Source organism: Pan paniscus, chromosome 3 (assembly GCF_029289425.2).
Source record: "Pan paniscus chromosome 3, NHGRI_mPanPan1-v2.0_pri, whole genome shotgun sequence".
Classification (NCBI taxonomy): domain Eukaryota; kingdom Metazoa; phylum Chordata; class Mammalia; order Primates; family Hominidae; genus Pan; species Pan paniscus.
In genome coordinates, this window is record NC_073252.2 from 103,508,058 (window position 1) to 103,533,619 (window position 25,562).

At 35.8% G+C, this 25,562-nt stretch overlaps 1 protein-coding gene across 4 annotated transcripts in view; it reads right to left on the reverse strand.

The window, feature by feature from the left end:
* The window catches only part of PPA2 (inorganic pyrophosphatase 2), a 104,029-nt gene that overhangs the window by 50,736 nt on the left and 27,731 nt on the right, over positions 1-25,562 (reverse strand). For 3 of the 4 annotated variants that reach the window (XM_003829969.6, XM_034958968.3, XM_008955351.6), the window contains 2 exons: positions 17,557-17,643; positions 3,818-3,944 (listed from right to left, as the gene is read on the reverse strand). In XM_003829969.6, the coding sequence (XP_003830017.1) occupies positions 3,818-3,944; positions 17,557-17,643 (214 nt within the window). The remainder of the gene's footprint in view (positions 1-3,817; positions 3,945-17,556; positions 17,644-25,562) is intronic. The other variant, XM_003829970.6, reaches the window with a different exon arrangement.

Here is a 25,562-nt window from a genome sequence, read left to right on the forward strand (position 1 = left end):
ACTGGTGCGAGCAACCATGCCGGCCAAGGATTTACTTTTTAAATGCCTAATAACAATAAAAACGTATAGGAAATTTAAAAAATCTCTGTATACTCCTATATTACACACATACCCAGAAAACTACACAATTAAAAAGAAAATTCCTGATAGCTGCCCTCCCCTAAGTGTTTTTAAATTTCTCTCGTTTATCTGACTGACAAATATGCCAAGAAGTATAGATGACAAATGTTTAAATGGTCATAAAATATAAAATCACTTATTCCTTTGTAATAGAAATTTCAATTTATACACAGTAATTTATATTTAAAGTTACTGCATTAGATATTTTTGGAAAATGGACACCAGCCAACAATGAAAAGGGAAAACTAAAGAGGGAATGGTAGAATTTAAGTAAGTAGAACTAACCAAGCATTGAAAAGAAACCCACAGGTGATAGCTATGCAGGAGGTTCAGAGAACAGTCTGTTCAAAGATGATCACTTAATGAATAGTATGATAAACTAAATGAATATTTACATAACAATACTGTAAATGCTACTTAGTTTTTAATTTTCAGATTCAACCATGAAGCAAAATAGGAAAAACAATTATACTTAACATAATTTAAACATGATAAATTTTGATACTGTAGAATTGATAGTGTAGCTGAGAGAAGTTAGGTTGTAAGGGACAGAAAAGGATAAAAATATAGAAACCAAATGCTCTAAGTTCTACACTGGGCAGTTAAGAGTTATTGTTCAAAGTCAATGAAGCAATAAATCCAGATCCAAATATACAACTTAGAGTTATTAGGGTAATAGTAGAAATATGGTAACACAGTTGATAAATGTTTAAGAATTTAAGTTCCTTGTCTTCCAAAGTAATAATTTGAGTCAACAGGGAAAATGCATAAATTAAGAAATATAAGCACATCATTTACAGAAGGAAGCCACCATTCAAAAGAACAAAAAACATCTGCGATAAGATCTGAGAAGATGAGGTGGGAGGTAGGAAGAAAAACTTTACTTTCATTTTATATACTTTTTTTATACTTCTGAGTTTTTATTTCCATGTATAAAATTAATTTTATAATTTTTAAAATGCCATCTAAAATCCTGTGTTTGTGATTTTAGATGGTAAATATGAAAGACATAAATACCAAAACATTTTAAAAGTTGCTTGATTTAGGATTAAACACTGTTGACTAAAAATAATTTTTCAAAAATAAAAAACATTTATACTACAATCTCTTCTTCCTTTCAATTTGTGCCTACATCAATTTTTTTCCTCGGTCTCTGTAAAGTAAAGAAGAAAATTCAACAAAGGTATGCAGAATATATTAACGATAATGTGTAGGTAAAAGGAATGAGAAAAAAATGTGTGATTCTTAAAACTACCAAACTTGCTGGGCATGGTGGCTCAAACCTGTAATCCCAGTACTTTGGGAGGCTGAGGCGGGTAGATCCCTTTAGGCCAGGAGTCCAAGACCAGCCTGGTCAACACGGTGAAACCCCATCTCTTCTAAAATACAAAAAATTAGCCAGGTGTGGTGGCGCACGCCTGTACTCCCAACTAGTCAGGAGGCTGAGGCACAAGAATCACTCGAACCTAGGAGGTGGTGGTTGCAGTGAGCTGAGATTGTGCCACTGCACTCCATCATGGAAGGCAGAGAGAGACTCTGTCTCAAAAAAAAAACTACCAAACTTATTTTATAAAATCTAGATATAGGAGAAGAGTACTTTAAGTACTAACTAATGTGAACAATATACAAATATCCTTAAAATAAACAATTTTCATTTTCCCCATATACTTTACTCATTCTTTTAGGAGTTCAAAAACATATTATGAATAAGAATTGTTGTATTTTTCATGATGAAAATAATACATGTGTTCACTTTTAATACAATGATAAATGTATTGGTGTTCTAAAACAATAACATCTTGTTTTAACTACTCAAGTTCAATAATTTCTTCTCAACCCAAATCAGCAACTGGCTTTAGTGTTTCTGCATATCTCTTCATAAAAGCAAATACGAAAGGAATTTAGAAAGGTGTCCAAAGTGCAAAGTCATCTCCATTCTGAGTATGCAACAGAAATAAAATGAATAGAGTTAAAACTTTTTATTCTAACACTTACGAAACTCAAGGAGTCATGCTAGGCTTATGTGATGTAGTTTCAATACCTCTAGTTACAAATATATAAATTACTAGAATCAAGGATGAATTGCTTGGTATAATATTATAGATGGGCTATATATTGCTCAATACACTACTGAGCAATTCACACATTAGAATCAGACAGAAATGAGTTCAAACTGTATACTATTTACATGTTTGCAAAGGTGGGCAAGTCACTTACATTCTCTGACCATCTTCTAAGTTAAGAACAATATCTACTATAACAGGCACCAGCGCTTGTTATATGCTAGACAGTTTAAAATGTTAAATCACATCTCCAACAGTACTGAACTACTACTCTCTAAATAATATTTTCATTTTCATTCAGGTGCTCAGCTTTTTCAGTTTAAAGGGGCATCCCTTAGCACAGTTTCATGACTTTAGTGTGGCAGATCACAAATGAATTAGGTGGATGATTTGTTTCGGCTGCCTGTGGGACTATTACCTTATCAATTCTCATTTGAGGAGCAGTTAAGGTGCTAAAAAATGTTTTTAACTGAATAAAATTTATTTACTGTTCTCATATATATGTATATGAAAAGTATAAAAATAGAAAAAATCAGGGTAAAATAATGAGATAAGGAATATATATGGTTTATAGACGAGCTCATATTTTAATTGTAGTTTTCACATTTTACTTTTGATCCTGAGGTTACATGCACTTCACGCTATCAGACCTCTCCCTTTCTCAGTTATATACAAGAATGACAAAAAAGAAATCTCTTCCTGTTTCAAGTGCAAGAAAAGGTACATAAACTAAGATTAATACATTGTTAATGAGGTTCAGTCATCTTAGAAATGGTAATATCTTCCAGTTTAGAATCGAGGTTTACAAGGAAAGAGGATCCTGAGCAAGAATAAGACAGGAAAGAAAAATGGAGGAAAAATTGGTCAAAGAATAATAATAGTTGTCATATATTCAACACTGGTATGTGAAAGCCAGATGCTTTAAATAAATCATTTCTTATATTGCCAACAACTTTACAAGTAGGTATAATCATCTCCCTTTAGAAATGAGCAACTGAAATTCAGGAATGATCTACCCAAAGTCACTCAGCCAGGAAGTAGCACAACCGGAACTTAAACTGAAGTCTGTCTGATTCCAAACAAAATTAAATCATGCCAAGCTATTTCCAGAACTTAAAATTTCTAGGACATCAAAATTTCGTTAGAGGGCAGTTACTTTTCCCTTCATTTGTACAAGAAGAGACAAAAACTAGGTGCAGAAATAGCTTTTGTCATTGATGAACACTCCTTCCTTAGTTTCTTCTTGTTAGTCATATGAACAAAAGAGATTTCAGGGTAAAAATGCCAGTATCGTATGCTTTTATTCCTAGTCAAAGGATGCTTTCAAAACAGTTCCCAACAGCAGTTGGGCCATCAAAATCATGGAAGTAAGGAAAGAAGAAAGGAGGGAAGGAAGGAGTGAAAGGGAGAGGAAGAAAGTGAAAGAGAGGTGACAGGAGAGGGAAGAAAAAGGGAATAGAGGGAAACCAGTAGAATGTACTTTCTTCATTTAAAATATAATTTGTCTATCTACATCTTTTCCTCTCTCTTTTTTAAAAAGTACATTTAACTCCCCTACGTGAACTTCTTTTAAGTTCTCAGAATTCCAATGACACACTAATTTGCTTTCACTTTCTGGAAAGTAACAGTCTTACCATGAAACTTTGAGGCTTCAGGATCATTCGCATTGATAGCAATTAATTTCCAATCTGTTTCACCTTCATCAATAAGAGCCAAAATTCCAAGGATCTTCACATGAATAACTTCTCCACAAGAAAGAATCTTTAAAGAAAAAAGAAATTCACTATTTGCAAGGCTTTGGAGAGTTTACTCACATATCATAAAATCCATATAAAAGATTAAAAGAACTACAGACTGAAATGTAACAAAGCCTCAATAATTAAAAATAATATGAAAATAGCCAAAGTCTGCCTTGCAATGTCCCTTTAGAGTTAACTTTCTCAAAATTTCCACTTTCACCAATGATTGAATTATTTTACAGATAAACAACTTGCCCTCCCATTGCAAACAACTAAAAAACTGGACAAAATATATGAAATCACTCGTTTCAGACATTAAACAACAGGCAGTACAGGACTGTGATCCCAGAGAGAAGTAAACAAATGAGAAGAGACGTGATTGCCCTGGTTTTCTGCTCAATACACATTCCAAACCACAGCAGAGAGAAAGGAACCCAGTAAGAGGACAGGGATCTCACTGAGGTTAAAAAAAAATGGAGGATGAGGCAGCTGGAATTTGTAGGGCATGGTACTAGAAATAAGAAATAACTACAGCAATATACATAGGGGTTCCTTTGACACATGGATTAAACACTAACCTGTGTATGCATGGGATGAGACTTCATACGTCAAGGCAAAGAATAACAGCCAGAGACCTATAAAATGAGTTCCAACCACCCAGGAAAACCTCATTTACCACAAGGGGCATTCATTAGTGAGCCTATAATAGGCATGCATTAATGGTAGGACTAAACTGGCTCTCAAATAAAGGTTACTCTAGACCTGTCCTAACAAAGTTTTAAAAGTGCCTGGATACAACCAAACTGACTCACAAGTAACTACCTGTAAAAACAAATATTCTTTAAAGGAAGACAACAACATCCAGGCACTCAACATAACACAACATCCAAGATCCTGTCAATATGCAAGAAAATGTAAGCCCTAAATGGCGAAAAAATTAAAAATCATTCAACAGAAACATTTCCAGAAATGTTAGATGATGGAATTAACAGATAGGAACCTCAAAACAACTACTGTAAATATGCTCAAAGATTTAAAGGAAAACATGACAATATGGAAGAGAGAAATAGAAAACATAAAAAAAAACCAAATAGAACTTTAAGAGCTAAGACATATATGATCTGAAAAGAAAAATTCTCTCAATGAGCTTAACAACAAAATAGACATTGCCAAAGAGAAAATTAGTGAAACTGAAGACACTGTAACAGAAACTTTCCAAAGTGAAGCACAGAAACAAAAAGGATAAGAAAAAATTAACAATCCCAGTGTCCTCTGGGACAACATTCAGCATTCTATCTCATGTATAAATGGAATTCCAGAATGGGAAAGAGGAGGCCGAAAAATATTTGAATAAATAACGTCCAAAAAATTTCCAAATTTGATAAAAAGTATAAACCCCACAGATTGAGAAAGGACACATACACATGCACACACACACACACACACGCACACCCATCAGAATAAACAAACAAAATCCAAAGTGAAGCACATCATAATCAAAGTGCTGAAAACCAGTGATAGTGACAGAGAGTAAATCTTAAAAGCAGATAGAGGGGAAAAAAATATTACATAAGGGTACGATGATAAGAATGACAGCTGATTTCTCTTTAGAAGCAATGTAAGCCAAAAGACAAAGAAATGAAATCTTTAAAATTCTTAAAAACGCTACCAACCTAGAATGCCAGGAGTCAGAAAGACTTCGCAAAGGGGAAAGGGGGAACTTTCTGGGATGATGGAAATGCTTCATATTTTAATTGAAGGAGGAGGTTATGTGTGTGTATACATATGTCAAAACTCACTATATACTTAAAATGAGTATATTCTATTGTAATATATGTTTTTTATATATACATAATGACTTAAAGTTTATTTTAATAGTTAAAAAAAATAGGAGGTTGCCTCCAAGATGGCCAAATAGGAACAGCTCCCGTCTACAGTTCCCAGTGAGACTGACGCAGAAGACAGGTGATTTCTGTATTTCAAACTGAAGTACCTGGTTCATCTCATTGGGACTGGTTAGACAGTGGGTGCAGCCCTCAGAGAGCAAGCCAAAGAAGGGCAGGATGTTGCCTCACCCAGGAAGTGCCAGGGGTCAGGGGATTTCCCTTTTCTAGCCAAGGGAAGCCATGAGTGACTGTACCTGGAGGAATGGTGCATGGCTGCCCAAAATACCATGCTTTTCCCATGGTCTTCACAACCGACAGACCAGGAGATCCCCTCCCGTGCCTGGCTCGGTGGGTCCCATGCCCACGGAGCCTTGCTCGCTGCTAGCGCAGCAGTCTGAGATCAACCTGGGATGTGGGAGCTTGGTAGGGGGAGAGGTGTCAGCCATTACTGAGACTTGAATAGGCAGTTCTATACTTACAGTGTAAACAAAGCCACAGGGAAGTGTGAACTGGGCGGAGCCCACCACAGCTCAGCAGGCCTATTCCCTCTCTAGATTCCACCTCTGGGGCAGAGCATATCTGAACAAAAGGGAGCAGACAGCTTCTCCAGACTTAAATGTCCCTGCCTGACAGCTCTGAAGAGAGCAGTATTTCTTCCAGCATGGCATTTGAGCTCCGATAATAGACAAGACTGCCTCCTCAAGTGGGTCCCTGACTCCCATGTAGCCTGACTGCGAGACACCTCCCAGTAGAGGCCAACAGACACCTCATATAGATAGGTGCCCCCTCTGGGACGAAGTTTCAGGCAGCAGTATTTGCTGTTCTGCAGCCTCTGCTGGTGATACCCAGGCAAACAGGGTCTGGAGTGGACCTCCAGCAAACTCCAACAGACCTGCAGCTGAGGGGCCTGTCTGTTAGAAGGAAAACTAACAAACAGAAAGGAATTGCACCAACATCAACAAAAAGGACATCCATGCCAAAACCCCATCCATAGGTCACTAACATCAAAGACCAAAGGTAGATAAAACCACAAAATGGGGAGAAACCAGAGCAGAAAGGCTAAAAATTCCAAAAACCAGAATGCCTCTTCTCCTCAAAGGATTGCAGTTCCTCGCCAGCAACAGAACAAAACTGCATGAAGAATGACTTTGATGAGTTGACAGAAGTAGGCTTCAGAAGGTCGATAATAACAAACTTCTCCGAGCTAGAGGAGCACGTTCTAACCCTTCGCAAGGAAGCTAAAAACTTTGAAAAAAAGTTAGACGAATGGCTAACTAGAATCAACAGTGTAGAGAAGAGCTTAAATGACCTGATGGAGCTGAAAACCACAGCACGAGAACTTCGTGAAGCATACACAAGCTTCAATAGCCAATTCAATCAAGCACAAGACAGGATATCAGTGACTGAAGATCAAATTAATGAAATAAAGTGAGAAGACAAGATTAGAGAAAAAGAGTGAAAAGAAAGGAACAAAGCCTCCAAGAAATATGGGACTATGTGAAAAGACCAAATCTACATTTGATTGGTGTACCTGAAAGTGACGAGGAGAATGGAACCAAATTAGAAAACACTGTACAGGATATTATCCAGGAGAACTTCCCCAACCTAGCAAGTCAGGCCAACATTCAAATTCAGGAAATACAGAGAACACCACAAAGATACTCCTCGAGAAGAGCAACCCCAACACACATAACTGTCAGATTCACCAAGGTTGAAATGAAGGAAAAAATGTTAAGGGCAGCCAGAGAGAAAGGTCAGGTTACCTAAAAAGGGAAGCCCATCAGACTAACAGCGGATCTCTTGGCAGAAACCCTACAAGCCAGAAGAGAGTAGGGGCCAATATTCAACATTCTTAAAGAAAAGAATTTTCAACCCAGAATTTCATATCCAGGCAAACTAAGTTTCCTAAGTGAAGGAGAGATAAAATCCTTTATAGACAAGCAAATGCTGAGAGATTTTGTCACCACCAGGCCTGCCTTACAAGAGCTCCTAAAGGAAGCACTAAACGTGGAAAGGAACAACCGGTACCAGCCACTGCAAAGACACGCCAAATTGTAAAGACGATCGATGCTATGAAGAAACTGCATCAATTAATGCGCAAAATAACCAGCTAGCATCCTAATGACAGGATCAAATTCATACATAACAATATTAATCTTAAATGTAAATGGGCTAAATGCCCCAATTAAAAGACACAGAGTGGCAAATTGGATAAAGAGTCAAGACCCATCAGTGTGCTGTATTCAGAAGACCCACCTCACGTGCAGAGACACAGATAGGCTTAAAATAAAGGGATAGAGGAAGATCTACCAAGCAAATGGAAAGCAAAAAAAAAAGCAGGGTTTTCAATCCTGGTCTCTGATAAAACAGACTTTAACCAGAACTCATGTTCTCCCTCATAAGTGGGAGTTGAACAATCAGAACACATGGACACAGGGAGGGGAACATGATACACCAAGGCTTGTTGGGGGTGGGGGGCTAGGGGAGGGATAGCATTAGAAGAAATACCTAATGTAGGTGACGGGTTGATGAGTGCAGCAAACCACCATGGCACATATATACCTATGTAACAAAACTGCACGTTTTGCACATGTAACCCAGAACTTAAAGTATAATAAAAAATAAATAAATAAACTGAAAAAACTCAATTGAAATGGAAGAAACCATGAACAACAGGCAATTCACAGAAGAAATGAAAACAGCCTTTAGGGGTATAAAAAGATGTTCAAGCTCATTCATAATATAACTACCTTGTGGTTTAAATTAATATCCCTGCTTAGTGTTTGCAGAATTCTCACACAATAGGTAGTTGCCTGTCATCTTGACCTTCTCCTCCATATTTTGCTTTCTCTATTCTGGAGGGAATTTCTCTGGCTGCTCTAAATCTACAAAGGGGATCATTTTTCTTCTTCTATCTAGAGGAATCAGAAGTTGAAGCAAAACCTTTAATTTCATTCTACTGCCAAAACAAGCCCCAAAATTATGGACATAAGAGAGCATGGGCAAGTTTAGCTAGAAGTGCATTATTTTACTACCAAGAAAATTTACAGATAAATGAGAATCAAAGATGACCAAGAGGCAGAATACAAGAAATGAGTAGATGAGAGTAACTAACTAAGATGGCGCATCTTACAGTGGCAACACTACTCCTGTCACTGGCAGCTATCATCAATGAGTCTGAGATTTTCAGCACGAATATAACTTATTCCCTTATGCCTACCTGCAAAGTTTCATATAATGGTCAATATTCCAAAATTAAAAAGTTAAGAAAAAAGTCATTTTAAGGTCTAAGGACAATTTTTTAATTAACAAATCAAAATCTCATCACATTATGTAAGTAAAAGCAATCCATATATTTAAAAAATTAGGCACCAAGAAAGTGGACCTGTTTACAGTTTCAACCTATTGCAATTTGTGCTGAAACTGAAGTTATTTACATATCTTGAAATTTAAGGTATCTACTAGGCCTAGACACTCACACTAAATAGAAAATAAACCTGTATATACCATTACATAATATAAACTTGATTCCTGCTGCTTTAGGGGAAAAGAGACCTGAGAATCCTTTTACATTGCTTCATAGTACCTTTTTAACAAACCACATTTATCGGTTACTAGTGAAAAGTAAAACATAATAGAGTAAAGCCTTAAGAAAATAATAAATGATATTGACAAAACAGGTTTCATAAAATATTTCAAAAATATTTTAAGAGAAACCCAGAAATAGCGTGACTTAAGCAGATGTTCCATGTGCTTAAGAAAGTTATTTCAGTGAGTTTCCCTCAAGCTGCCAATGTCAAGTGTATATGCATGCATTCTTTGTATATATCCTTTTATTTTTAAAGGTTTAGTTGGCTATAGATTTTCACTGTAAACCTGGAATTTGAACACATGCTTCAGAATAAATTTCTCAGAATTCAAAATGCAGTTTTACATTTAGAAAACAAGGTATGTAGAAAAAAGTCACTTCTGTGTCCTGAAATTATTTATTTTGAGGGAAAAAATACTAGAATTTTAAGTCATAAAGTCAAATAAATCCTGTCAGAATATTTGGAAGTTGATTCTGAAATCTTAACATAAATCTGTATGGAATTGTAAATTAGTTAACACAACTGACTAAAGTGATTGTATAAACTAAACTGAAATCTGAATTCCAAGGGAATATACACAATTATATTAGACACTCACATGTTTAGCCTCTATTAAGTACTCGGCTCTATATTAGGCACTGTGTATTAAAAGAAAGAATGAATTGTTATCAAGGATTTAAAATCTTATTTGGGTGACTTAGACACCCCAGGGCAGAACAGCATATAAGACCGAACACATGTGAGTTTAAACATGTAATATCAACACTATGTGCATCATTTCTCATAGCTGTGCCTTCTTCATTTCCAATGCCACTGCCCTGATCCAGGCAACAGAGTGTCAAGGTAGGTTCTCTAATATGATAAAAGGACAAGATAGAGGCTAACAAATCAGAAGACTATAACACTATAGATAAGAGGTAATTTGGATCTAGATTAGGGACATGACAGTGGATAGTCTAGATAAGGGTAGTGACATATTTATAAGGAAAAACAAATAGTGTACAAGGAGAAAAGAAAATGATTTACCAAACACACACTGTGTGATGGGCACTACAGTATGTCTTCTATGGGTATCATTTTATTCTTCACTTACAAAAACTAGTGTACAGTGTAGATATTATCCCTGTCTTGGAAACAAAGATACTGGGATTCACAACAGTTAAATAATTTTTGCCTGAGATCACAGAACTAGTGAATGGAAGATCTGGGATTCATACCCCAAACTGAGCCAAAGCTTCTTCTCCTGCCAAACTGTACTAAGAAAGCAGATCAGTCCTTGCCTGAGGACAGAGGGTTGGGAGTGTCAAAGGAAGAGATTACAAAGAAGTGTAAGAAAACATTTGGGGGTGATAAATATGTTCATTTTCTTATTTTTGATAATAATTTTGCATGTAATTATATCAAAAATCATCAATTTGTGTACACTTTAAATAGGTACAGTTTATTATATGTCAATTATAACTCAATAAAGCTAGAAAAAAATCTACTTCACATTTATGGCTAAAACTATTTTTTTAAATGCATTACTTGATTGGATAAAATAATTATCCACATTTGTTCAAGATAAAATCAGACGTAAGCTTGTTTTAATTAAAAAAATCACAATACCATTTCACAACCACTAGGATGATTGTTAAAAAACAAAAAGGGAAAATAATGAGTATTGGTGAGGATCTGGAGAAACTGGAATCCTTGAATATTGTTCGTGGGAGTTAACATGCTGGGGAAAACAGGTTGGTGGTTCCTCAAAGAGTTAAATTCAGAATTACCATATGACCCAGCAATTCCATTCCTAGGTGAAAAAAATGGATAAGAGTATTCAAACAAAAACTCATACATGAATGTTCATAGCAGGACTATTCATAATAGCCAAGTGGTAGAAACAAGCCAAATGCCCATCAACTAATGAATGGATAAGTAAAAGGTAATATTATCCATTAACAGAATATTATTCAGCCATAAAAAGGAATGAAGTACCAATACATGCTACAACATGGATGAATCTCAAAAGCACAATAAGTGAAAGGGGCCAGACACAAAAGGTTACATATCATGTGAGACCATTTACATGAAATATCCAGAATAGGTAAACCTATAGTATAGAGACAGTAAATTAGTGGTTGCCAGGGGCCAGTTAGAGAATGAAATGGGGAGTGACTGCTAATGGGGATGGGGTTTCCTTTTGAGGTCATGAAATGTTTGGGACTAGATAGATAACAGGTGATGGTTGTACAACACTGTGAATGTATTAACTGCCACTAATTTTAATGTACACTTTAAAATGGTTAATTTTATGTGAATTGTACCTCAATTTAAAAAATCAATCACAAATTATTTTTGATGATGGTGGAGGTTGTTATATACATGTCAAAATGAACCATAATAAAACAGCTCCTATCCCTTAAGTCCTCTCTCCTGAAACTCTGTTATCATTAAGTGAATGGTTCGCTTCTTTCCAATACCTACCTTCAAGTTTATTCTATAATGAACAAAATACTTACTTTTTTGTGTTTAACTACAAAATTGATCAGATAATTTCTTAAAAATGTCAATCAAAAAAATACAAACATTTATCAAATTAAAGCAAAAGAACACAAACTTTTTGCAGAAAAACTTGTTGCAATGCAGCTGATTTAAATCAAGACTTTAATCAAATGTATCTTAATAAAGTAAATCTCAAAAATTAGAATTCTGTCATTTTAAATAATAAAAGTTGAAATCATATGGCTATAACCTGCAAATTGTAAAGAATATAAATAGGATGGATATAAATATGTGGATCAGTTCTCACAAGTATTAGCAGTAGAGGCAGAAGGGGATAGGGCAAGCTTGTCCAACCCGCGCGGCCTACGGGCAGCATGCAGCCCAGGATGGCTTTCAGTGTGGCCCAACACAGATTCATAAACTTTCGTAAAATATTATGAGATTTTATTTATTTATTTTTTAGCTCATCAGTTATTGTTAGTGTTAGTGTATTTTATGTGTGGCCCAAGACAATTATTTTTCCAATGTGGCCCAGGGAAGCCAAAAGATTAGACACCCCTGGTGTAAAGACTAGGAACACAGGCTCCAGAACAAGATACCTGGGATTCAATCCCAATTCTGCCAACTTACTAGCAATGTAAGTTTGGGGAAATTACTTAACTTCCTTGGAATATAATTTTATGTAAAATTTGAAAATAAAAGTACCTGTTTCACAGCATAGCAGTTTTAAGAATAAATGAGATAATTCATATAGAGCACCTCAAATAATGGTTTATAGACTAGTACTTTACTATAAGCATCAGTATTAAGGTTTGGATTTCTAAAAGAAATCATTCATTTTTCCCCTTACCATTCTCAGTAAACAAAAAGGCTAGGAGAAGTTTTTTTTGAAAAGTATACGCCTCATAAAGAATATCCTAAAGGATCAAAGACAAGGAATCAGATTTTCTAAGGGACACTTTATATGTTATTTCCTACAGTGATCTAATTCTATAAAAGGGCATGTAACCATTGTTTACAGCATTCTTAAAAAAACACCAAACCTCTGATTTCTTAACCTGCTTTTCTATTTCTTAATAGAAAGAGAAGTTTCATCTTCCTTAGTCTCCAAATTACAGGTAAACAACTAAGCTGCTTCCACTCCAAAATTAGACTCCCATTTGAAAAATTACAGAAACGATGGCTCTGGAGATGGAAAATGGGAGATGAGCAGATTTATATGGGCTCCTCTGAACTGATATTGGTGCCAACTCACAGAAGTCACTGTGTGGTTAGCTCAGCTGCTCTTTGTGCATGCCTCCAGGGGTTAATAGCTAAAGCGACATCTGTGAAGGAAATATAATGACAACACTGTCCACGGGAAGAGACATTATAAACAAAGAATTTCCCTCTACAGTTGAGGTCTCAATTGTCTGAAATACTGTCTGTTCCTTTCCCATTCCCTGCCCTCCGGCATGCTTCTTACCAGCCGCAATCACAAAGTATTTCTGATACATGTCCTCAAGTTTGGACTCTGGTTGCTTAAATTCTAGATTCTCAAGCCCAAAAGGAACATATGACAAGTGATTATAAAGATATGGATGATATTTGCAGCTCTGAATATACATCAAAACTAAAGTACTCCATAGAAAAATTTTACAACTGCATATGTAATTGTTAACTTATACAGGCTGGATCATATTTAGAGAAGGGCATTTAGCTGTGGTAGTATGGTATTCTATTTATTTATTATTATTTTTTTGAGACTCAGTCTTACCATGTTGCCCAGGCTGGTCTTGAACTCTTGGGTTCAGGAGATCCTCTTAGCTCGCCTCCCAAAGTGCTGGGATTATAGGCATGAGCCACTGCACCCAGACTGCTCCATTCTAACATGGGCATTAACAGAGATGATCTAGTGAAAAGGAACCAGAGTGGAAAATAATCTAGAAACTGTCAGATAAGGAACAACTAGAATAAAAAGTCTTGAGAACAGAAGACTTCAGGAGGGTATGGCACATTGGACCAAAAGATGTGTAAGATCCTTTATAAAACAAAAATGTTCAAATTTGAAGTTATCACATAATTGCCAGTTTAAAGTTGGCTATACTGGTTAATTCACACTGGATACACTAAATGAGAGTTTCTCAACCAAAGGCAATTTTGCCCTCTAGGGGATATTTGGCAATATCCTAAGACATTTTGGGTTGCCACAACTGGGGAGGAGGTATTACTAGCATCTAGTAGGAAAAGGCAAAGGATGCTGCAGAAGACAGTCCTCTCTCATAAAGAATTATCCATCTGTAATATCAATAGTGTCAAAGTTAAGAAATCCTGTAGATGACTCTGGCAGCAGGGTATAAGAATTCCTGGAAATCACATACAGCTTTTAAAAAGCACATTCTAAATTGTTTTATCTATTTTTATTCACAAAATTTATTTTAAAATTTCAAACAACCTAAGAACAGATAAGACATGTATAGGTTATAAAGCAAGCAAGGAAGCATGCCCAGATTACCAAGTTGCCTCAGAATGAGACACACTCTTTGACTTCACATGCAACAGAAAGGCACAGTTTTATTTCAAACAAAGCAGTGTTTTGCTGTAACACCATTAAAAACTGGAAAGGAAAACTCAATCAAACCAAAAACTAGATGCTTAGGAATAAATGGTAGAATTCTTACAAAACCACCACGCTTCAATTCAATCTAAATCAATTCAACAAATCTTTGCTGAAAGTATAACATTTAGTTTTCTTAGACACCGAATGAACAATACAAAATCCCTCAAGGGACTTAGAACATTCAAGTTTTCTATATCTGTGGTTCTAAGTCTGTTACCAACTTCCAGGACTCTGCTTCTTTCCCTCTGCCCATTAACAATGCGGTGTTAAAAGTGACTTCCTACCACTATGTTTCTTACAGCTGATTCAACCACTCATCTCATAGCCAGGCATGAAAGAAAGGAGCATACCCCTAACCGAGAACTATTTTTTAGATGGTAGTCATATATTTATTTCATATTTAGTAAGTATTATTTCAGGTCTTATTAATTAAAGGAATAAACTTCTCTGGCTATAAGATGCAAGGATGATATGTGAATTCATGAATTGTTCCATGTTTTTCACCCAGATACAAGAAATTCAGAGAACACTTGAGAGATGCTATGCAAGATGAATATCACCAAGGCACACAGTCATCAAGGTCTATCCTAAATATACATGCACGCAACATCAGAGCACCCAGATTCATAAAAAAACTACTACTAAACCTAAGAACCTGAGCAATACACTAGTGGGAGGCTTCAACACTCCACTGGTGTTCTTGTGTCCTTTAAAAGCACATTAAAAAGATAATTCATCATGATCAAGTAGGGTTTATTCCAGGAATGCAAGGATGGTTGAACATATGCAAATCAATAAATGGGATTCACCACATAAAGAAAACTAAGAATAAAAACCACATGATCATCTCAATAGATATAGAAAAAGCACGTGATAAAATTCAATATTCCTTCATGATAAAAACCTTCAACGAACTAGGCACTGAAGGAACATACCTCAAAATAGTAAGAGCCATCTATGACAAACCCATAACCAACATCATACCGAATGTGAAAAAGTTGAAAGCATTCCCCCTAAGAACCAGAATAAGACAAGGATGTCCAGTCTCACCACTCCCATTCAACATAGTACTGGAAGTCCTAGCCAGACCAATCACCCAAGAGAAGGAAATAAAAGGTATCTAAATTGGAAAAGAGGAAGTCAAATGATCTCTGTTCACTAATGACATGATAGTGTACCTAGGAAACCCTAAAGGCTCCTCCAAAAGACTCTTAGACTTGATAAACAACTTCAATAAAGTTTAAGGATACAAAATCTATATATGAAAATTAATAGTATTTCTACATACCAATAATGTTCAGGTTGAGAACAAAATAAAAAAATCTCATTTGCAACAGCCACACACACACACGCATACACACACACACACCCCGCAGGAATACATTTAATCAAGTGGGTAAAACATCTCTGCAAGAACTACAAAACACTGATGAAAGGAATCATAGATGACACAGAGGGAAAAACATCCCATGCTCATGGATTGGAAGAATCAATACTGTTAAAATGCCAATATTGCTCAAAGCAATCTGGAGATTCAGTGTAATTCCTATCAAATTACCAATGTCATTTTTTCACAGCATTAGGAAAAAACAATCCTAATGTTTATATGGAACCAAACAAAAGCCAGAACAGTCAAAGCAATCCTAGGCAAAAAGAACAAATCTGGAGGCATCACATTACTCAGCAACAAATTATACCACATAGCTGTAGTACTGGTATAAAAATAAACATGGTACTGGTACAAAAATAAACACATAGATCAATGGAACAAAACACAGAACAAACAAATGAAGTCACATACCTATAACCAACTGATCTTCAACAAATAACAAAAAAATAATGGGGAAAGGAGACTCTATTCAATAAATGGTACTGGGAAAACTGGCTAGCCATAGGCTGAAGAATGAAACTGGACCCCTATCTCTCACCACATACAAAAATTAACTCAAGATGGATTAAAGACCTAAATGTTAAGATCTGAAACTATAAAAATTCCCGAAGAAAATCTAGGAAAAACTCTCTAGATATCGCCTAGGCAAAGAATTTATGATGAAGACCCCAAAAGCAAATGGAATGAAAACAAAAATAGACAAATTTAACTTAATTAAACTAAAAACCTTCTGCATAGCAAAAGAAATAATCAACAAAATAAACAACCTACAGAATGGGAGAAAAAATCTGCAAAGTATGCCTCCAACAAAGGACTAAGACAACTCAAACAACTCAACAAGAAAAACATTAAAAAGTGCGCAAAGGCCACGAACCGACATTTCTCAAAAAAAGAAATATAAGTGGCCAAGAAACACATGAAAAATGCTCTACATCACTAATCATAAGAGAAATACAAATTTAAACCACATTGAGAGTTTTTATGCGCTGGTTTCTGAGCTCTACAAAATTAAAGGTAAGATGTTCTTCTAGGAGTGAGAAAAAAGGGAGAAGAGTTGAATGTCTGCAGAGAACAAGAAATAGTAACAATAAACATAGTAGAAAATAGAAGAAAGAACTGACCAAAGACATATAGAAGAATTGATGGGTAGCATCAATCTCTGAAATTGTGGATTTTGTTTTTATTCAGTAGGATGTGGCAACCTGGAAGCAGGCACACAAAAAATGAAAAAGTATCAGATGACTTTCATGAGAATTGAAGTTTTTATCTAAATAATAGGCAAGGAAGGTGAAGACAGGACTTGGCAAATTTTTCCATAAAGGGTCAGATGGTAGACATAAAATAATACAATAATGATAAAAGGCTTTGTAGACTATACAATCTCTGCTACAAGTCCTCAACTCTACCGTCGTAGTGTAAAAGCAGTCATAGACAGTATGTACATGAATGGGCATACCTGCGTTATTTATAAAAACAGGTGTTAGACTGGCTTTGACTTGTTACAGGGCTATAATTTACCAACCCCTGGTTTAAGACAAGAAAGTGAAGATAAAAGGAGGGACTGATAACAGAGAAATCAATAGGCTTGAACTCTGAAGAATTGAAGAACTAGAGGCTAAAATGAAATTTTATGGCATGAATAAACCAAAACTCACGTTAGAATTAATACAGTCTATAAAACAAACCTTTGAGCCTATTTCGCAAACATCAATAGGATCATTATCTCCAAAGCAGTTCGTGCTCTTATCTTTTTCATGGGGATCTTCCCAAGTCTAAAATTTTTTTAAAAAAAAAAAGCAGAAATGTAAGTTAATACTATAATGTACTTTAATCTTTCCACATAATCACAAAGTTTTATAGATAACAATAATCCAAAGAAAACATTATCAGAAATTACATAGGCCGAAGGCCAACAGGCCAGTATGTCCCTAAGGATCGTAATATTTAAAACAGATTTATAGTATTTCCTCCCTCTGTCTCTCAGTTGTTGGTATAATTGCATCTGCAAGTGGGTGGTATATGCAGACATACTCATCTTCCAAGTTCAGTCAGGGAATAAATTCACATTCACTTTTAGAGTTTCAGTGGATGTTCCCACTGTCTTGTGCCCTTGTTTCTGTGTTTCCACTGACTGCCTCAACTGTGGCTTCCGTCATTCACCGCTTCCTTTGACATGGTAACAGCACATGGATCTAAATTACTAAAAGGAACCCAGTTTTCCCTTTATAAATGAAAGGACAAAACACTACTAAAGAAAATAAAAACCTATTTTGTCTTATTCATTCCATTAAAAATCCTCTACCTGTCAAATCTCAAGGACCTTGATAAAAACATGAAAAGACATCAATTCTTTAGTTTACTGGCAGGATTATACCATGTTGGTTACAAAATATACACATAGGAATGTTTATAAATGAAGACTGTAATAGAAATTTGCTAGTAAGATTAAAGATCCCTTAGGCAATATCTCTCCCAAAAAGCCTCAGAATTGCCTGATTCTAAATGGAACTGTAGAAGTTCCCTAAAATTATTTGCTTTAAATTCAAACTAAAAGGGATACAGAGACCATCATCCCAAGAATCAGATTGTCATTATTATCTAAGATTTCAGGTTATGTAAGCTTATTTCCTTTAATTTTATATAGATAATTACAAATAAACTTATTTACAGCTAAGCATTAGAGAAATTCCAATATTTTCCTTCTAGTACTAATTAGTTTATTCAGGAATAACCTGGCCTAACTTTATCTTAAAAAAAAAAAATCAATAAATGAAGTCCAACAACATTTCACTGCCCCTAATACTACTAAGAAAATATAAGAATAACCACAATTGTTAATCTTACATACTGGTCATAGGTGACAAACACTTTCTAGCTAATATATACACACACAACAGACACATATATACATACATACCACATGAATAATATACCATAACGAATTCCATTTTATAGATAAGTAAATTGAAACACAGAGTTTAAACTTGCACAAACTCATGGTTTCTATATGGTAAAGATTGTATTAGAACTCATGCTATGCTGCTAATCATTATTTTTATGTGCAAATTATGATAACAATTGAATGGCATTTATTTTCAAATATAACCCCATCTACTTCACGGTTCTCTTCTTTCAAATACCTTCTCTTACTCTGAGCAATCTCCTAAGTAACTTTCCTATAGAGGTTCTGTTCTTTCCCAGTCTTCCCGTTACTGCTTCTTTTTTTCTATTAACAGGCATTCATTCATACAGTAAAACATTTATTGAGTACCTACTTTGGGCCAGTAACAGAGATTTATAGGAAACAGTCAATACCATGGAGAGTGTCATGTTAATAAATGGTACGGCATTTGTGACAAATGCAATAAAGGTAATAATAATAATAATTATTATTATTATTATTATAAATGGTATGGCATTTGTGACAAATGCAATAAAGGTAATTATTATGATACTTTTAAGTTTTAGGGTACATGTGCATAACGTGCAGGTTTGTTACATATGTATCCATGTGTCATGTTGCTGTGCTGCACCCATTAACTCGTCATTTAGCATTAGGTATATCTCCTAATGCTATCCCTCCCTCCTCCCCCCACCCCACAACAGTCCCCAGTGTGTGATGTTCCCCTTCCTGTGTGCGTGTTCTCACTGTTCAATTCCCACCTATGAGTGAGAACATGCGGCGTTTGGTTTTTTGTCCTTGAGATAGTTTGCTGAGAATGATAATCTTAACGTGCTGGGGAAACCAGGATGGGACACCCAGGTATAATCAGAATCAAACAACCTACTCAGAATCAGAAAATATCTGAGAGGTTCCTCCTTGCTAATGCAGAAATCCCATCTCATAATTTTGCTTATCCCTACTCCCACTCCCAAGAGAACAAATGCGACAAGCTAGAAGTCCCATTGGCCTAAAGGAAAACATCTAGATTCTACCACAAACTATCTTGATTAAACTATCCAGATCTGTTTCTTCAGCTATTAAGAAAGGCTTAAATAAGAAGATCTTTTTTTCTTTCTTTTTTTTTTCAGACAGAGTCTCCCTGTCTCCCAGGCTGGAGTGCAGTGGCACGATCTTGGCTCACTGCAAGCTCCGCCTCCTGGGTTCAAGCGATTCTCCCGCCTCAGCCTCCCAAGTGGCTGGAACTACAGGCGCCCACCACCACCCTAGCTAATGTTTTTGTATTTTTAGTATAGACGGGGTTTCACCATGTTAGCCAGGATGGTCTCAATCTCCTGACCTCGTGATCCACCTGCCTCAGCCTCCGACAGTGCTGGGATTACAGGCGTGAGCCACTGCGCTGGCCAATAAGAGGATCTTTAGATACATCCTAGCCCTAAAATGCTGAGATTGTTAGTGCTCATTTACAGTCTGCATGAATGCTACCAGTGAACATGAAGCCCACATACTTATGACCTACTTTTGACAATTTTGATGAGCATTAATTTTTTTTAAGTCCTTCCTCACACAGAGACAAAGACCGTCTTGACATTAACTTGGTTGTGGTGAATATTTCTGTTGGTTGGTTGGTCCTCAGAACTCCAATTTCAACATTACCTAGCAATATGGTTCCATATGTTGAGAAATTAAGTACCCAAGTGGAAAATTCTTAAACTCTACAATATTGTTATGTTGAGGGCCAATTCTTCATGATTTTCCTTACCAGCAAAAATACCAGACTGGTTCTCTTTATTTCCAACCTTTAATACTCTGCATCTACAGGCCTTAGTTTTTACTACAAAAAGAGAGACACACTAACTCACCCCTAATTTAACTTGAAAATACAGTATAACTTCAACAGGAAAGGAAATCTTGACAAATTTAAGCTTTGGGTATGCCCTCTTGTGGAGTCTTATGTGTGTAACTATTAACAGACAAATAACTAGAAAAGAACAAACACTAGAGAAGAAATATCAAGAAGCAGAAGTTCAAAATCTTAATATCGGTTTCACAAAAATGACAAAAGATTAGCTTCCAGACTTTAGAAATAGTTTTGGCAACTAAATAAGAAAAAGGGCAACCCAACTAAAATGGGCTGAAGAGATGAACAGGTAATTAAAAGAAGGGGAAACATGAATGACTTATAAATTAAGAAAAGATACCTAGTCTGATCAGAGAAATACTAGTTAAAATCACAATAAGATACTATTTCAAAAACCTAAAAATCTTATAATCTAAAATATTAGTAACGATATAGGGTACTGGAACCCTATATACTGCTGGCAGGAGTATAAATTGTCACAACTTCTTTTATAAACAATCAGGAAATACTTAGTAAAGTAGTTATACAACTCAAAATTTGACTAACAGGTATATAAGTATATTTACTATCTATACAGAAAACTTTAGCATGGACCCAAGAAAGCTACAAACAAACTATCAACAGGAAAACAGTATTATAGAAAAGATGATTATAAAGCTATAAAAATGAATAAATCAGAATACACATATTATTGTTATACCCTAAAACAAATCCTTCTCATTTTCATGCAGGTGTTTGTGATTATTACCTTACAATCTATAAGTAATGGCCAATACATTTCTAATCACCACACTCTGGTCCTTAGGTCTCTTAAAAAATCCCTGAATCATACAAAGCCATATATACAGGTGGTTCTTAAGAATATCTTCCTGATTAACCAGCATTCCTATCACAAGTCGAAGGAAGACCTTTGACTTTCCCACTACCGTCGCTTTTTTTTTTTTTTAAGAGAGGGTTTCACTCTGCCACCCAGGCCGAAGAACAGTGGTGTGACCATAGCTCACTGCAACCTTAAACTCCTGGCCTCAACTGATCCTCTTGTCTTGGCCTCCCAAAGAACCGGAATTACAGGGATGAGCCATTACCTATGCTTTCCCAGCTTTAATTTGGAGCAAAAGCCTCTACCAGTGTTTTTACTACTAGTACCTAACATCAGTAGCAATCATCATCGAGTTAATATTATTAAGAACTCACTACGGGGCCAAACACCTCTGATCAACTCATTCAATACTCACAATAACCTTGTGGGGTAGGTAGTATGATCATACAGATAAACAAACAGGCCTAGAGAGATTTAGTCACTTGTCTCAGGTTATAAAGCTAATAAGTAGTACTATATATTTGATTGGGGAGGTCAATGAACCAAATTTATAATTAAGCACAAAATAAACATATCAATACTACATTAAGACTGAAGAAATTCTGAATTTAAACTGAATCTAGTCTTTTAATATTTTCCAGACAGGTATTCTAAATATTCACTCAATGAGATGTAACACTCGAATAACCCATTACATGTGGGCAATATGAATAAACTGGTGGGAAGACAAGATGAATTTTTGCCCAAGGAAGCTCAAACTTTGAGGAAGGCATTATTAGGAGTGCGGGAGATGCTATTCAGGCTAACGGTCTAGACAGCTGAAGGTCTGAATAATGATGGTATACTGATGAATCACAAGCTAAGTGGATAGACTACTTCTTAAATAGTAGTAGTAGTCTGCTGCTTAAATGTTCTTCTAAGCACACAGTTGGCTCAGTAACTGCTCTGAACAAGTTTCTTGCTGTTACAAGACGAATCATAGAACAGCTAAAGTACCCACACATGCCTATGAAACAAATGTGACACACATATACAATGCATTAATTTATTCATTTCACAGTTATTGATCACCTACTCCATGGCAGGCACTAAGCTGGGTAGTCAGAATGTATCAGTGAACAAAAGAGACAGAATTCCTGCCCTCATGAAGTCTGCATTCTAGCTGGGAGAAATTAACAATAAACATAATAAATTATACAGAAGGTTACAATTTGGCAGGTGTTATAGAAAAGGGAAATAAAGTATGAGAGGGGGAATGGGAGTAGGGTTAAAAGTTTTAAAGGATGGTTGGCAGATACTATGAAGAAGATGAGCTAAAGGCAACTTAAGGAAGCCATGTGCATACCTGGAAAGGAGTGTTCCAGGGAGAGGACACAGTGAAGGTGAGGGGCTTGAGACATCAGTGTGCTTTGAGCACCAGAGTGCCGGTGTGGAAGTGAAGAAGCAGAAGGCAGAAGGAGAGTTGGAGATGAGATTAAAAAGGTAAATGGGACCAGGGGCTGGCTTTCATTTTAACAGGGTCATGTCTGAACATCAACCATCAAGCAGAAAAAAAAAAAAAAAAATCAGGTAGAGCTATTCCATAAGCTATCCCATAAGCAACTGGCATGATTTCAGCATTCTTAAAAACATCATTCAATTTAGTTATTTTCTTTGATAAATAACTAACTTATATGCAATTTATGGTGTATTCACACACACGCACACACACAGACTCTCTCTTTTTCTCTCTCTCTCTCTCCAAGATCAGTAGTACAGATCTCTAATTGAAAATGGCAGAGAAAATGCAGGTCTATTTCCTCTTTCACTTCCATTCTAGCCACACTGGCTTCCTTTTTGATACTCACACATGCTAGGCCTATTTCCACCTCAGGACCTTTATACTTGCTGTTTCTTGTTGGACTGCTCTTCCTCTAGATGTCCACACTACTTGTTCCCTCACTTCCTCTAGATCTTTACTCAAATAACACCTTTTCACTGAGATCATCTCCCTGTCTAAATTGCAACAATCCTAATATCCCCTAGTCCCATTCCCTGCTTAACTTTTCTTTGACATACTTACCACCACCTGACATTTTACTTGAGGTTTATTTTGTTTATTGTCTGTTTATCTGACTAAAATAAAAGCTCCAGAGAAATATCTGTCACGTTTTATCACTGCTTTACCTGCAGTACTTACAAGAACACCTTGCAAATATACAGGCCTTTAATAAATATGTATTGAATGAATGAACAGTTTGGTGAAGGCCTGGTGAAGACACAATGAGGTAAGTTAGAAACACTGAAGAAGACTTTGTGGTGGATAGACGTGAGAAAGGGGGAATGCTGCAAAATGAGGATAGAGAAGTAAGCGGAGGCCAGATCATACAGGGTTGAGTAGCAATGTTAAGAATTTTGTATTTTATCTTTAAGCAACAGGAGACCATTAAGGTGTTCTTGTACAAGAAAAGCATCTGCAAATTTGTGTTTTAAAAATATCAATTTGGATGTTGGATGGAGTATGAAACTTAGGTAAGCAATGGTGAATGCAGGGTGAATAATGAATTAAGGGACTACCACAGTCTAATTCTGTTTTATTAGTAGAAGAACTACCGTAACTGCCAGATTAATACCACTGCAGAACATCTGGAAATCCAGACACATCCAGAGGAGCACAGAAGTTTGGCAGGGCTTTAAATGGAAAACTACAGAAGCTTCTTTTGTTTTTACCTCCATTCCTCCCCTTCTCTCCTTCTTGTCAATAGGTTTGCTTTTTTATTTCTTTCATAATTTTAAATTAGTAGATGAATTAGTAGTGCCTATTATACCACATCATAACCAGCAGTTTAGTTGTTGATTGCCCCAGTCAGACTAAAAACAACTTTACGGAAAGAACCATATGATAATAAAAGTACCAGTCTTAATTATAACAATAATTGATTACTACATGTTACACACTATTCAAATGCAGTAACTCATTTAATCTCAACACAAAGATAAGAAGTAGATATTTTATGTTCTCCATTTTACAGATGAAGAAAATGAGGAAAAGTATCTTTCCCGAGGTCACATTACTAGAAAGTGACAATCTCACTCCCAAACCCACATTTTCCAGTCACTTATTATGAGGCCTTGATGTTACATCTATATCCCATCTGTCTTTATATACCCAACACCTAATATCCTGCCTAGCACATAAATCCTTAATAAATGTTTAAAGAAATAAATACATGCACCTTAGTTTATTCTCTAGCTCCTCTACTTACTTCTCTGTTTTTGTCTGTCTCTAATTCATTGGCTTCTTCAGCATTCCCCTCATCCACACACTTCCTATAGGCTGCATCCCCTAAGCTTTACAGAACTTTTTCAACCTTTTGCTGTTGGGTCAAACAGCATATCTATTTAGGTACCTGGAGAGTTAGAAAACCTGCTTTCATGGTTTCCACAGGCATTCTCATTCTTAGCATATCACTTTAGAAGTGACCATTTTAACCAAGAATGTATCCATGTGGGTGATCTAACTGAATCAGAGACAGCCTGACTCTTTAGAAAACAATTTTTTTTTAAATTTTCCTGTGAATGTTTATTCTACACGGGCAGTTGCTTTTTCATGTTGGATAAAACAAGACCTCTCTTCTCAGATATTTCCCCAATGCCATCTTGAAATTTCATGCAAAATATTAAAATAAATAAAAATATAAAAATTAAATTTCCAGACAGATGGTCTATGGTTTTTATAAACATAAAGGCAGATGGTTCTCTGTGTCCCCAAAACCTAGAATTTTGATTCAGCATATTCTGAGTTTTACTCACTAAATAATCTGGAAGAGTTATCTCTTCCTGGGAATGAGGAAACATGAGAGAAAACCAAAAGAGGTAAAGAAAGGAAGAAAAGCAAATCGTTGTTATTTTCCAACAGGAATGCTACCTTATCATTATTTAGCTCTTCTTTTCTCTGTTTTCTACTTAAAAATTATTAACTCATAACAGTAAATAATATAAGTTGTGCAATTCAATTTACAATGAGTTCCAGGAAAAAAGTTAATAATTTAACACATTCATCTGTTAAAGTTTAAAATATAAAATTCGTGCTATCATATATGAATGTGTATAAAAGCATAACTTGTCA